Below are 14,153 nucleotides of genomic sequence, written 5' to 3'. Positions count from 1 at the left end.
GGCCATAAACTGTACAGCACAAGCGGGGAAGAAAATTGTAATCATTGTGAATTCCGCTGAACGTTCCTGTCGGCGAACGTAGCCCTATCACAGGCCCCTGAGCCTGTGTAGGGATGTATTTTGTAGTGGACTGTGATTGAAGAAGTATGATGGTTTTGTATTTTAGATATTTTGTATGATATTGTTTTACCCCTTTTCCGGAATATATTTTTTTCGTTTTTTATTTAATACCCCGTCCAGCTGGTAACGGTAATGCACCATTAACATTGGATGCCAACCGCCGTTATACCTAATCGAAGGAGAACAAACTCCAACACAGTAGATGGCAGTGATGCGCGAACTAACCGTTGGGCTTTCCAAAGCAATGCTGTAGCCACAAACTGATGTTTGCGGAAGCGAGAGCTGTTGGCTAGGCTATATAGCCAAGTAATATTTGTAATAGGCGACACTCTTTTAATAATCTTCGAAAATGGCCCACAAAAGTGAAGATTTATTTGACTGTATTCTCATGGCGGACGACAGGTAGGCTAAATACTGCCTTGCTTTAGCTTATTTAGCATGACGCTGGTTTGTTTATAGTTAGCTAGAGTTGTAGTAATGCTCCGTGATTACCGTATGAGTTATATGATTTCAGGTTCCATGTAGAGGGGTACCGTGAGGGGTTCGGTGAAGGCACGCGACAAGGAATGATTGATGGTCGGAAACATGGGGCATCACATGGTGCCAAGCTTTCAATGGAGGCAAGTTGAGCATCACTTATCCAGGGTCATGTCTAAATGGACGTCAAAAGTTGATATTTTTTGTTGTTGCATTTGAGCAAAACCTAATGATTTTCCTAACCTTAACCGAATTATCCTAACATGCCACGTTAATTATCCTAACCTACTGCGTAAGTTCTAACATACTACAAAAAGTCAATTCTGACAAGCTGTAAACCATCTAGTGAAAACTAGCTATTAAGAGGATAGTTTACGCAAATTTCATAATGACATATTCGTTTCCTTACCCTGTAGTAAGCAGTCTGTGTTGGTTTAGTTTCGCTGTTAATGTTACTGTTTCCACGTGCTAACGTTTTAGCATTTGTCACAAATCCCATTCGTCAGGTGACTGAGTTATTTTTCGCACATCATGTTCCAATCATCCAAAAGTATCTAAAATGGATTGTGAAGCTCAACAAAATCACTTAAGATGATTTGAAATTGTTGCGCAAAAATGTGGAAGACATGGAGAAGGTTCGGGACAAGTTTAGACAGATTGCTATCTCACTCAAACCACAAGTCAATTGTGTGAATAAGGTCTTAGAAACAAACAAATGTGCCTTAGACCACTGCACCACTCGGGAAGCTGACTAGGCACTTTTTAATAGCTAGTCAAAACCCCCAGGGCAGGCATGGAAAGCCAGTGTTGTTACAGCAGCTGATTTGTTACTCCAGCTAAAGTCATACATGGTTTTGTTACACGCACATTACATGTATAGGCTTACTGGTTTGTGAAAACAGATTCATTAAATAAGTGTGATTTTGTGTTTTACAACTAATTTCTCCCCAACTACAGATAACTTTCTAAACTCCACTCACCTATTTTTATAGGTTTCCTTCTATTATGGATTTGGAATCACTTGGAAATGCCTTCTTCAAAACAACACAGATGTGAAAGCCAGGTTTGACCTCTCATCTGCAGTAATAAAATGCCTATAGCTCATCTACTCATCAGTCACTTGTTCCTGTTGACTTTCATGCAAATAATATGATCTTCAGTTTGTCTATTTTTATGTTTCAGAAAAAGGCTGAAAGTTTTGGAATCTCTACTTGGGTTGATTCAGAAGTTCCCCCATGAAGAACCTCAATATGAACATCTCCAGGAAGACATGGAGAAGGTTCGGGCCAAGTTTAGACAGGTATCTCACTCAAACCACAAGTCAATTGTGTGAATAAGCTCTTGGAAACAAACATGGTTCACTCAAACGTTTTTCATTGTAAAGGTTCATGACCTTTAGATTATCCATGACCTAAACTGGCCACTGATTAGCAGTGTTTTTCATGCTCTTATTTTGACGTCTAAACTAATGTCTACTGAAAAACTAGGTACTGGTCTTTAGCTCCTCTTAATTTCTTTCACCTTTAGGTCTGCTCTCTGTTAAATGTGCCAACAGACTTCAGTGATTATGTGAAGTCTGGAGGTTCTGGAGGAATATCCTTCTGAAGGGAACTGGCAACTCTAAAGCCCACGGCTTGAGGATCTGAAGGGGGTTCCTTGAATGCAACCTTTCCTGTGAAGCATTGTGGCTTTGAAGACAAGATAGGAGAACAGTTGAGGAGGAGGAACCTGCAGGTGGCCCTGCCCTTATGTAAACAGGAGGTCCTGAATTGGTCTGTAGTGTAGTTAACTGACTTTTAATGGTGGAGCATAAAGTATGCTATCAGTTGGTATTATGAAGAATTGGTGTTTTCGAATGACAAAGGTTAGGATATCAATTGGTGGGGCATCAGTCTAGTTTTGAAATATGGAGTGCTACTGAGAACACAAAGTGAACAGGAAGTGCTACATAGGCCTAACTGGTGTTCTATAGTCCTTGATGTTTACTGCTTTGTCTGGGTGGTAAGAGAGAGCTGAGTTGCATCATATTATTTTGTAATTCTAATGATTCTAGATAAATGAGTGATTTTCTTTTTTTTTTATCTACACTTTGAAGAAGAAAAAGAAGGTTCCAAATGGAACCAATAAGGATTCTATCGCTTGCTTTATATATATGCCCCTAAATGTTCTATACAGAACCCCAATGAACAGTTTTTCTAATAGTGTAGGTCAATTTTGAGTGACCTGGTTGAGAATGAGTGATTGCTTAAACTACTGGTTGATGTGAAATAATAATAAAAAGCTATTTATTTCAAGTACTTGTGAAGTATGTATGTATGTTAGCATATTCCAATACATTTGTTTCCTTTTCTATTCACACTTGCTAAAACATAAGTGGTCACAAGGAGATGCATCATTTCAGTGGTTGAAATGATCAAGTAGTAGGTCATATGGACAGCCATAAACTTCAACATCCCCACCTTGTGGTCAATGAAAAATATCACACCCATGTTTTAGTGAGCTCCTCAGGCTGAGATAATGTGGAAGAGTAAGGAGATGGATCTCCTCCGTCAGCTATGGTGTATTAGTTTACAGGCATGAATTAAACTCAACATGATATGAAATAAGTGATCAAAACCACAATTCTTTACTATGCAATACAAACTGAGGTGGTATGTGTTTCTAAGTCACTTTTTTTTGTTTGTAAAAATGACTTTATATACAGTATGACAGGAGGGTGGATTCACCTGCCAGAGGCACAAAGCAATCACTGTCTGTTGGTTTTGTTTAACCAACTCCATCCCCATGAAATTCCACCACTGGGCCTTTCAGCCTCATTTCACTGGTGGTCAGCAGTCAGTTAATGTTCAGCCCCTTCTCCTGAGTCATGTGTGGGATTGGCCTCTATCTGTAACAATGGTATCAAGGGGCACCAGCGATGGCAGGGGCTGCGGAGCGCTTGTTTTTTTTCGTGGTCCCCCCTTTCTATTAGACAAAACCAGATGGGGAGGTGGGGGCCAGTGGCAGCTGGTTGATGCACTGTGCAGCAGCAGGTGAACACTGCCCCGAGGCACCTTCTGAGCGGGACAGATAAATCCCAAATGAACTGGAGGGAAGAAGGAACTGCCAGTGCACTGCTCATCTTTGTGCGGTCTGACCTGATTCGTAGTTACTTGTGTGTGTTTGAGTCCAATGCAAAAAGAACAGAGGGAGAGAGGGGGTATGCCAGTGAATGAAAGTTGTAGCTGCACTGTTTCTTTGATTCCTTGTGTTGGGCAAGCAGAGTGGATGGGGCCAAGGAAAGGGAGGAGGCAGAGAGGGATATGGGGGCACTGGAGGGTTTAGAGAATGTTCTGGAATTTCTGGAGCAGGTGGCGAGTGGTGACATGAAAAGAAGACGTGACAAATGCAACCGCCAGGCACTTCGAGGGGAAAAAGCCCCAAACTAAATTGTGGCATAGTGTTCCCCTGCCTTGGTGCCTCATATGCACTCCCCCCCTCCCCATTCCAGTCCTGGAGGCAGATGGCTATCTGAGCTCAGTTTTAACTGCTGTCTAGCCCATTATGCAGTATGTCTGAAGAATGCCAGTATATATTTTCATGCTTTTGTTTTTTGAACATTCAGTTACAATTAATCTTGGCACCCAGAATCAGCTACTCAGTTTAATATTTTAATGTTGATAGGTATCACGGTGGAAGTCAGGTGATTTCATAACTTTTTAAAAGACCTTGATGCATGATGTCACAAGCTGCTCTGCATCTGCATCACAGCTACAGACATGGGTAAAAAATGTTGAAAGGATACCACATTGAGGTAGCATGTCCTGACGAGTCCATCCCTGTACCCTTTGATGGCACTTGGGGAGCAATGTTGATCCTTCCTCTGAAACCGCAAGTGCTAAGATGTCAGAGGTTGAGGACACCGTATTAATGCGAACCTCAGATGCCCACAGGTTTATGTGAAATACTCAAGAGTTCCTTCAAAAATGCCCAGGGCCTTAGACCAGTGGGTACCATTTTTTCTTTAATCTGGCCCATCTGAAAGCCTTTGACATTTTATTGTGACCTACAGTACCCAACAATCAGTTGCTTTTACACTTAAGTAAAAATACGACTTAAGTCGTTTTCTGGGGGTATCTTTACTATTTATATTTTTGTTAACTAACTTTTATTTCACTACATTCCTAATGATAATAATGTACTTTTTACTCCATACATTTTCCCTGACACCCAAAAGTCCTCATTACATTTTGATAGGAAAATGGTCCAATTCACACACTTATCAAGATAACATTCCTAGTCTTCCCTACTGCCTGTGGTCTGGCAGACTCACTGAACACAAATGCGTCGCTTGCAAATGATGTCTGAGTGTTGGAGTGTGGCCCTGGCTATCCGTCAATCACTTGTATTTATATAAGGTGGGGTCATCAATGAGACCAGGGTCTCATTTGCAAGGGAGCCCAGTGAACATGTGAAAAGTGTTATTGAAATGTACTATTTTTAAATTGTATATAACTGCCTTAATGTTGCTGGACCCCAGGAAAAGTAGCAGCTAATGGGGATCCTTAATAAATACAAAACATGAACATACAATAAATAATATCAATACAATAAATATTATAAGATTAATCAAAACAATCACAACTCTCACATATCACCTCCCTTAAACTCAATCTAAGCTGTCCAGTGGAGACAAGCAAGTCTAATTTCAAGGTGGCCTGATGGGTACTTGCGGGACAAGCCAGTCCAGAAAGCGGGTCTGAAAATTGCTGGATCTCCAGTTAATACATGAGCTGAGGTTGTTGCGGAGTGTCTGAAGAACAACTTTATATACAAAAAGTAGCCAGTGCTGGATCCTTCTTGTAGTCAGGGACTCCCAGCCTTATGTAGTGATGTGTACGAACATTTCCCCAGTGATAAAATGCAGCGCTGATAATTAGCAAAAGAGCTGATCTGATTGGTCAGATATGGATGTAAAAAGTTTACAATATAATCAACAACAGGTTAAAACTAGGGCTAGTGTTAAGGCTAGGGTTAATAAATCATTAGTAAAACAGTTATAACCCAGGGTTAGATTAGGCATTTTAGGATAGTTGTTTTGGTGCTTGTTAATTAAATAGTGAGCATTATGGCTGCAGTTGTATTAATCCTTTAGTTTACAAATGCTATAAGATGCATTTTGTGGCATGATGTTCAGAGAGAGAGAGAGAGAGAGATGTCTATGTGCCAGCAGGGATTTGGTGCCGCATTGTCTTATGTGCTGAAACCCTTTATCCACTGTTTGTCCAGGGCTGTGGGAAAGGATTAGGATTTCACACCTTTTTCTTTACAGAAAACCCCGATCAAAGGAGTTCCTTGCATAATAAATCAATGAGTGCTGTCACACACTCATGCTTTGACCAATAGCATGGGTAATCATTAGTCCCACAAAGTATTTCAACTTTAGATTTTGGAAAATGTCCTTAATATCATTATGTATGTCAATGTTGCTTTTTTGGAAAACAATTCAGTCACTGTCAGTAATCTATAACTTCCTATTCAAAATGGATGATTACTGATCATAACTGATGTGTGGTTATGTATGGAATACAATAACTTTGTTTTAGAAAGAAATATGTATCATGTGACATTGTAAAAGACAAACATTTTTTTTTTCCCATCAAGGAGACAAAACAGGATGTATTTAATCCACTTAATTCTGGTTTAGTTTGATGTTAATCATGTTTATAGAATGAATCTGCAAGTAAAGTTGTGCATTTCAGACCAGCGACTGTTTCACAAAACAGACATAAAGCAGACATTTCAGAATCTTTGCTTTATTTTCTTGGACCCCAGATGACCTTTGACCCATTGCAATGAACACAGATCCTGAAACAACAGTTCAGTAAGAGGGGCGACCTACCCGACTATCATTAACAATAGAAGCAATGGTAAAAAGCTGACCATTTTAGCTTTTGGGGGGGGGGGGGCACCGTAGCACATTTTGTTTGGACAAAGATTTTTTATTTTTATTACTAACAGCTTTTATAATGACATAAATATGTAATGTCATCTCACAGGGGCATCAACATGTTTTTTTTTTCTCCATTTGAGGTAACGAGTATTTCTTACACTAGACAGAAAAACAATAATTCCATCCTGGGTCCTGTGTTAGCGAGTAGAAATTTGAGCAGCAACATCATTTGTCAAATACTAGGCCTTACCTCACATCTACAACCAGAACATATAGCAGCATCATGTCTATGGCTAAGTGAACCACTGTTGGCTCTCACACTCATTAACTCTGATTGAAGGATGTCTGGGTCAAATGGAAGTGTGCCAACAATATCAGTAGCCCATTATTTTGGCTTCAATGTACCAGTAGCGGTTCAGTTAAGAAAAAAAAACTGCAGTGTTACAAGATTTAAATCTATTTACCATTTATTGTGCAGTTGACATAAATATGCTATGCTTCTTGCGAGGACAAGATATCTAGAATAGCATGAACTGAACTGTGTGGAATAACGGCATGATGATTTGAAAGTAATTCTATGGCTTGGTATTTAACAAACTCAAATAAACTCATTACGGGCTTGAACTCGAGCAAATGTTTTATAAATATAAAATAGGAGGGCCTTCAGGAGCCTAAAGGGGATAAAGACTCTTTCAATGAGACAGCTTAACACTCAAAAGAGTTATACAATCCAGATTACTTGCTCACATCAGGACCCATTTGGGTAATGATCAATGCATTACCATTAGCAGTTTAAACAGGACTGTCAGCCACTGAACAAACTAGTAAAAAAATAAAAAAATAGATTAAAGATAAGTCTTGACTGTAATATGAGGTATTGTTGATAAAAACCATGTCTATTGTCTCATTTTTACTGTTTTTGGAATAGCACTGAAATCAAAGTAAAAACTGATGACAACTACAAAAACAAAGATGTCCATTTTCTCATAGAAAATTAGACCTATCACATGGCAGTATATCGACATTTATATGTATATTTAAAAAAAATAGCAGCAAACAATAGGAGAAAAAGCAGTTTTTTTCTTGTTGTTTTTCATTTTGTTGTACACTTTGCTGGGAATTCTTCCATAGCAGCTCAAAAGGAGGAGTGTGCTCTTCCGTTATCCTGTTTTCTCATCTTTTTCTCAATGTACAGTCAAACACCTTAATTCAGCAAGTCAACTAAAACCTGCCGTCACCCTTTTTGCCTCCCTTTTTCCCCCACTCCCACTTTTCAACGTTACCCTTCCCTCTTATCTTAGGCAAGCAAACAAAAACATAGCCTAAGTCTTCAGGTTTGTGCAAAATCATCTCTAAACCAAAACAATGTTTTTGTATTTTTATCCCCTCAACTACACATATTCTAAACAGCATTTTAACTATGGTGTTTTCTTTCAGTTTTGCATTGAGAAAACACTGTCATACATGATTTGTAGGGCAGGCATGTGTTAAGCACTATGGTAAATAGTTGTGTACAAAATGTTACATAGAGACAGACTTTGGCATCCTGTTTCTACTCTGTACTGGCTCCAATAGGAAAATCTGCAATAATAAACAACCTAAATCTTTGTTTTAGCTTTCAAGTTTGATACTTTAGTGTTTCAAATGCTCTTGATTCCATTCAAGCGATGGGATACAGGATGCTGAAACATGCCACACCCAATGCTCGTCTCACTCTAGACCCCTCCTGTAAGAACTGTGGCATAACAATCTCCAAAATAATACCCGTCTACATCAAGGGCACACAGGATCGCTGCTGGGCTGCGTTGACTTGTACCCAAAATTGTAACACACATAACACCATAGTTAAAAAGAGACCTGCTCCACTCCATTCCATTTTTTTTTCAATGTGATTTTTTATGAGTCAGAAAAAAACTGACTAAAAGTGCTTTTAAAAAATGGAATGGTATTAGAAAGATATAACCACAAAAAAATTCAACTGTGGATTGCATGGTAAAGGTTTGCAATTAATGCTAGGTTTTAGTTTATCATGTCATAGCTGTTGAAATATGTACATTTGTGGCAATAAGTCAAATCAACAGCCAAACAATGCTGGTTCATTCAATTTACTCCTAATTGAATATAAAGTAAATGTCCTTATATTGAATGAACTTATTTGCCAAACTTCAGCACCAGCAATCCACAATCATCTAAACAATAAAAACAGAGCAATATATACTAAAAGTATACTGTTGAGTTATACAACCCAGTTAAAAAGAGAAGAGGCCAAAACTAGGGGCTCAAAATTTCTTTAGAAGTCTAGACAATATAATAAAGTGACTAAACGCATAAGCAAGCAGGGATACACAGATGCCTAGATGCAAAAAAAAAAACAAAAATGGGAACTTTGATGGCAAGCAAAATGCCTATTAGAGAACAAAAATGCCCCTTCTCTTTAATAAATGAATTTATACTTCAAATAAAAACCTAGACAAAGACAGACTAAAAATACCTACTTGTTATTTTGAATGTTTTAAGTAAGCATGTAAAGTCAGTCTATGGTATTTAAAAATCCTAGTTCAACATTGGGTGGTAACAATGTATATTTCTGTGGCTTAATCTTGCACATAAACTATAAATGTTTTTGTTTCATCAATATAGTTGTGTATCTTCCTATCATCCTTGTCTAGGTCTTGAGCTGGACAGGATGGGAGAGTGAGAGGGAATATGACTGGTGGTCTCAGAAAAGTGAGGTGTTCAGTCCTTTCTTGACAGCCCTGGCTGAGGGCGGCCACACGTCACTGGGAGGCCATACAGGCCGGGGCACCGTAACAGGTGTGGCACAAAAGCATTTGCCAGAGGGTGTTCAGAGGGTGACGACTCAAGGGTGCGCTGGTGTCCTCTTTTCCCAGATGGCCTCTTAGTAAGGCCAGAGCCTCAAAGATATTTCCCAAAAAATGCAGAGGATGCCACTCAAATGTTAATGTCCCTCACATCTGTAGGGGTGCAGGACAGGTCCACATCCTCATCTACCATTTTTGTTTCTGTGGAGACATTATGTTGCTGTGCCTGTCTCAGACTAGACTCAAGCAGAGACTCAATCTGTTCCTGACACGACCTCAGGCAGTCCTGTGAGGAGAGAGAGATACTGTCAGCATAAGGAAGCAAAATATCTGAAAGACAATAGTAGCGAAAGGGTTTGTGACAAATAGTCAATGCAAGCATGTGTGTGGTGCAATGTAAAGGCCTGGGGGAGCTGTGTTTGACGTACCGGGTCACTCCTGATGACTTGGGACAGAAAGTTGGTTAGGTTCTGGGATGACAGTGCCCCGTCTTTGCTCTTTAGGTACAGCCCCTGGACCGCTGCTGCCACACTGCCCGCTGCGATCATAGAGGGAGGGTTGGCGATGAATTTGACATCTACGGTGAAGGCAAAAGAAAGAGACGGTAAGTACCTCTGTCCTAAAGCAAAACATCTGAAACAGATCACTGACTAAATAGTACACCTGAGCTTTCAATAAGATTCATGTGGAGGTTATGTGAGGGTGGCCATTCTAGGCTGTGGCATAATGATGTAGGGGACAATGGATATCCTGTTGCTCCTTTCCACTCACAATATCCTGAATGTGCCTTATTTCATGACCAGCCACTGACAGGACACCGGTGCGCATGCACACACTTCCAAAAACAATAAATCTAACTCATGAACAAAATAGAACAGGTACAAAAGTACTTCCAGCACACGCATTCAATGGGTACACCACGTAAAACTTTTTCCAAGAAGGAAATACCACTCTCCTTCCTACCCATTTCCCTCATATAAATTATAGTTTTAATCCCCACTGAGCTCATCTCCTCTAAAGAGGTTAGCATCCCATTTCCTACTCAAGTGCATGAAAGGTGACCATGAATCTAGAGTGGACAGTGTCCATCCCCCATCCGTCCCCCCATGCATGCAGTAGATATATTTTCACAAATAAATGCATCGACAGCACAACCGGTTTCATTTCCACAATAGCCCTAAAACATACCCCAGTAACAACAGATTCAAAATCTATTGAGCAAACCCTGACTTTGGGGAGAAACAACAAAGCGATGTGAGAAGCAAACCCATAATCACATAAAACTGATCTGGTGAAAAAGAGATCACCGACTCCATTCCAGTATCTCCTCTACTTATCCACACTACACAGTGACTGAGACACCCCCCCCCCCATAAAACATGTTAGGCCTCGTACACTCAAACATTCCTGCACCAGAGCCCATACCCCCAACCGTTTACATTGACCATTGGCCACCTGGGTCCTTCAAGGAGGAAGAGTTATCCTGACAAGTGGGAAAAGAATGCAGACAAGATCTAACACATATATTAGCCATTGGTCCCTGAAAAATTGGTTATGGAACAGTGACAGGAAACAGGTGGTTCGGTTCATATGTGGTCCTACCTGTTGCACAGAGAGCCACGAATGTCTGGGCATGCTTGCGCAGAATCTGCTTCGTGTTCTGATGGACTGGTAGCTTGGAGAGGAAATGGTCTATGAAATCGTGCGGTGTTACTGATGCTAGATCCCATTTCAACTTGTTTAGAGTCAGTAGTTCCATTTGCTACAAAAAAAAGACAGATGTGCGCAATGAGACAATCGAACTTCACAAGTGGCTTCACATAATTTGTTCTATGTTATCCACTAGAGGGAGATATCGCACTCCTCGTGTCATTGCGCTACACTGGCCTAACCGCTTTAGGCTACCTTTTGAAATGTATAAGAAACCAAACGTTCTTTGATGCAAACTTTCTTTCAAATTAACAACAAAATTGATGCAATAATGATTTAGATCCAGTCAAAGAGAAACTAAGACAAGTAGTATGCTATCTATAGGCCTATATTATGGAAATGCTCATTACAATTGTCTGGCCGGTATTAAATGGATAATAACTACAGCCATATACAGTGTCTATTTAGAAGATTGACATTGCTCATTTACCAATAGATCGCTGGGCCGGATGGAGTTGTCGGTGTAAATGCACAACTTCTCTGCAGTTAAAGGGACCGTTTCCTTCATCTTTGAGGCCAAAAACATGCAAGTAGCTCCCAGGAGTTGTAATCTGGTTTTATTCGTGAGCTCCACAGACAAAAATCTATCCAAGTAGTTCATAGCCAGGGGAAAAACCTCCTCTTCGCATTTCTGTTCCTCGCAGACCTAGAAGTGAAAACAGCAATTTAGCCTATAGCCTCAAATTACAATAGTCTATAATATAGGCCTATAAGTGCATTCAGGTCGATTGTATATACCAATAAATAGGCCTGTCCATAGGTGAAAACGAAATACTGTAATGACAACAACACATTTATTGAATTATCCTTCTATTCCTTAAGGCTGTCCTTAAAACAATAGCTATGGCTTAATTATAGGCTTCAGGTGGCGCAAAGTAGGCTATAGTCTGCCAATGCAATGAACATAAAATCATGTATTTCGAAAAGCTGAAAGTTCCTTAGGCCTAATTAAAACGGAAATTTAAATAGTTGAGAATTTCGTCTGTTTTCAGTCGCTTCTTGGAAAGACACAAAGGTGGCGTCAATGCAACTTTCCCCTTAAATTTCTAGTTCGTCATCTTTTCAAAAAAGAATCAAAAATATGTAAAAATTGTCCCTGTTTGTCAAATTAGCATGTAAATGATCCTTATGGTATACCTTATCGGATAGTTTCATGAAATGTCGAATTTTCATAGTAAACCTATGAAAACAATTGCATTTACAAGTCAACGCTCTTTCTCGTGGAGCGTGCGACATTTAGATCTTGTGCTGACTCTCAATTTCTGAAATTAATAATAAATGTATGTCGACATAAGACTCAATCTCTAACTACATGTAAATGTTGATTCATCGATATAGTATCATAGCCGACCATCTAAAATGCATTCTTATTGACATTTTTTGTGAAAACGATCATGTCTCCAGAGCGACCTTCATAAACTGCAGCAACAGCAGCCTGATCAGTAACCGAAACAAAACTTTACGGTTTTATATAATCATTTTTCGCTATCCATGCGACAGGATTACACATGCATACCCAAGATATACTTTTCGACTTGCTGATTCAGTTACTGTCATAGCTGACATTATTAAATATTTTTAATTATATTAAAAACCTACGCACACGACAACAAAGATGGCGCATAATACTGGCAAGAGTAAGACTGCATACGTGTACATTGCTATTAATTTGGGGGGGGGAAATTACATCTAAATACAAAATTACCTTAAATAAGTCTCCGACAAAAGAAAATAATCGAGCAGCTACATTGCGAGTGTTGTAATTACTGAACACACACGATACCTGTGAAATAGCCTAATAGGCTACAACCGTGTTCCAAATCTATTTTAGCCTACTTGGACAACCGTACACAAATGAAACATTAGCATACTATATGTCAGTAAGTTTACATAATATGAATGATCATGCTTGGAATAAACGTACGATGCATAAAACGATCAATTCAATACATTGCGTCCAAAGGGCATGGTTAGTGTCTGGACAAACTTTTCAGCAATACATTTAGACATCATAAATATACACACCTCTAACATCCATGTAGCCACAATTTTCCTCATTTTAGGTATTATTTCTTTCTGGACACACTTGAAGTAATTCGGAGACGGAAGGTAATTTTCCTCTGCTTTGAGCATTGTCTGTAGAACTCGGTCATTTAGTAAGTTGGCGTCTTGGTAAGCTCTTCTGATGGTTTCCACTTCACAGCACAGCAGCTGGTGTTCCATATCTTTTGCGGTAGTAGCTTGCGTTTTCTGAGCTGAATAAATAATCAAAAGAGGTGCTTCTTGTTAGGAGTGAGTGAGGCTCCGTGGATGCTGCTTGCTGTTCCTACAATGTAGCCCTCTGAGAGCTCCAACTCTTCACGCTTCTAGACAAAACTCTCCTTCAGAGGGCTATGCGATGACGTTAACTGTTGTTAAGGGCTGGATCAAAGCAACAGCGAGTCTGAGAGAGCCGAGCTAAGGAGTCTATAGCGAGAGGAGGATGACTCTAAAGAACTACCCCTCTAAAGTTCCAAGTCCTTCCAATCGCTGCTGAACCACTCCTATAGGTATGGAAATGGGAGGTCCCAGTATTCTGGGTGGCGTAGCCTATACAGCCGAGGGGAGTCAGGAGGGGGTGAAGAGAACGGACGCTGAGTGGTGGGGGTTTGAGGGCGGAGGGATGTAAAGGCTAGTGTCGGTATAGGGAAGTTGGTTATGCAGAGATGAATGTGAAATGGTTCCATTTTGATAGGGGGCGGTATAGACACATTCATTAAACTTTCCTGTTAGAAAAAGCCATCTCAGAGAATAGCCCCGGATTCTCTTCTCGTCACCAAGTCGAACATGAGGTGAGCACATGGGCAAGCTTCTACCACACAAAGACATTTAACAGTGGGACATGTATTTTTTTAAAGTCACTTTAACATAATCATTATACAGCAATTCATATACTTGTTCAGATTGCAGGCATATTCAATAGACCTATGCATCACAAAACCTGTAAAAAGCTACTATCAGAGCCATTGAGTAAGGGAGGCTATTTAATATTTCAAGAGTAAAATACGACGTGCAACGACGTTTACGTTAAAGCCTAACCTAATAATAATAGC

General features: G+C 39.8%; 2 protein-coding genes across 3 annotated transcripts; one reads left to right on the top strand and one right to left on the bottom strand.

Annotated features, from left to right (window-relative positions):
• lto1 (LTO1 maturation factor of ABCE1) lies at positions 1 to 2,894 on the top strand. 2 transcript variants are annotated; one of them, XM_021585992.2, is made up of 5 exons: positions 1 to 522; positions 635 to 740; positions 1,590 to 1,660; positions 1,780 to 1,897; positions 2,153 to 2,894. In XM_021585992.2, the coding sequence occupies exons 1-5, from the start codon at positions 470 to 472 to the stop codon at positions 2,168 to 2,170; spliced, it is 366 nt and encodes a 121-aa protein (XP_021441667.1). In that variant the 5' UTR covers positions 1 to 469; the 3' UTR covers positions 2,171 to 2,894. The 2 variants fall into 2 exon arrangements, with proteins under 2 accessions (XP_021441667.1, XP_021441666.1); XM_021585991.2 differs by having other exon boundaries at positions 56 to 522; positions 2,125 to 2,894.
• Positions 2,895 to 6,376: 3,482 nt separating this feature from the next.
• On the bottom strand, positions 6,377 to 13,549 carry LOC110506401 (G1/S-specific cyclin-D1). Its single transcript, XM_021585990.2, has 5 exons — positions 13,087 to 13,549; positions 11,492 to 11,707; positions 10,954 to 11,113; positions 9,780 to 9,928; positions 6,377 to 9,637 (listed from the first exon to the last, which is right to left on the bottom strand). Exons 1-5 carry the CDS (start codon positions 13,282 to 13,284, stop codon positions 9,482 to 9,484), a joined length of 879 nt encoding a protein of 292 aa, XP_021441665.1. The 5' UTR covers positions 13,285 to 13,549; the 3' UTR covers positions 6,377 to 9,481.
• Positions 13,550 to 14,153: the final 604 nt, after the last annotated feature.

The sequence above is a fragment of the Oncorhynchus mykiss genome, chromosome 26, assembly GCF_013265735.2.
Source record: "Oncorhynchus mykiss isolate Arlee chromosome 26, USDA_OmykA_1.1, whole genome shotgun sequence".
NCBI lineage: Eukaryota > Metazoa > Chordata > Actinopteri > Salmoniformes > Salmonidae > Oncorhynchus > Oncorhynchus mykiss.
Note: the sequence above shows the minus strand (reverse complement) of the source record. Positions and strands in the feature narration are given on the sequence as shown.

Coding starts and splice junctions, on each gene's coding strand:
- lto1 (XM_021585991.2), top strand. CDS start 470: ATGGCCCACAAAAGTGAAGATTTATTTGACTGTATTCTCATGGCGGAC. Junction 1,661..1,779: donor AACACAGATGTGAAAGCCAG/GTTTGACCTCTC, acceptor TTTATGTTTCAG/AAAAAGGCTGAAAGTTTTGG. Junction 1,898..2,124: donor TTCGGGCCAAGTTTAGACAG/GTATCTCACTCA, acceptor TTTCACCTTTAG/GTCTGCTCTCTGTTAAATGT.
- LOC110506401 (XM_021585990.2), bottom strand. CDS start 13,284: ATGGAACACCAGCTGCTGTGCTGTGAAGTGGAAACCATCAGAAGAGCT. Junction 11,708..13,086: donor TGGCTACATGGATGTTAGAG/GTGTGTATATTT, acceptor TTTCACTTCTAG/GTCTGCGAGGAACAGAAATG. Junction 9,638..9,779: donor AAGTCATCAGGAGTGACCCG/GTACGTCAAACA, acceptor CTCTCCTCACAG/GACTGCCTGAGGTCGTGTCA.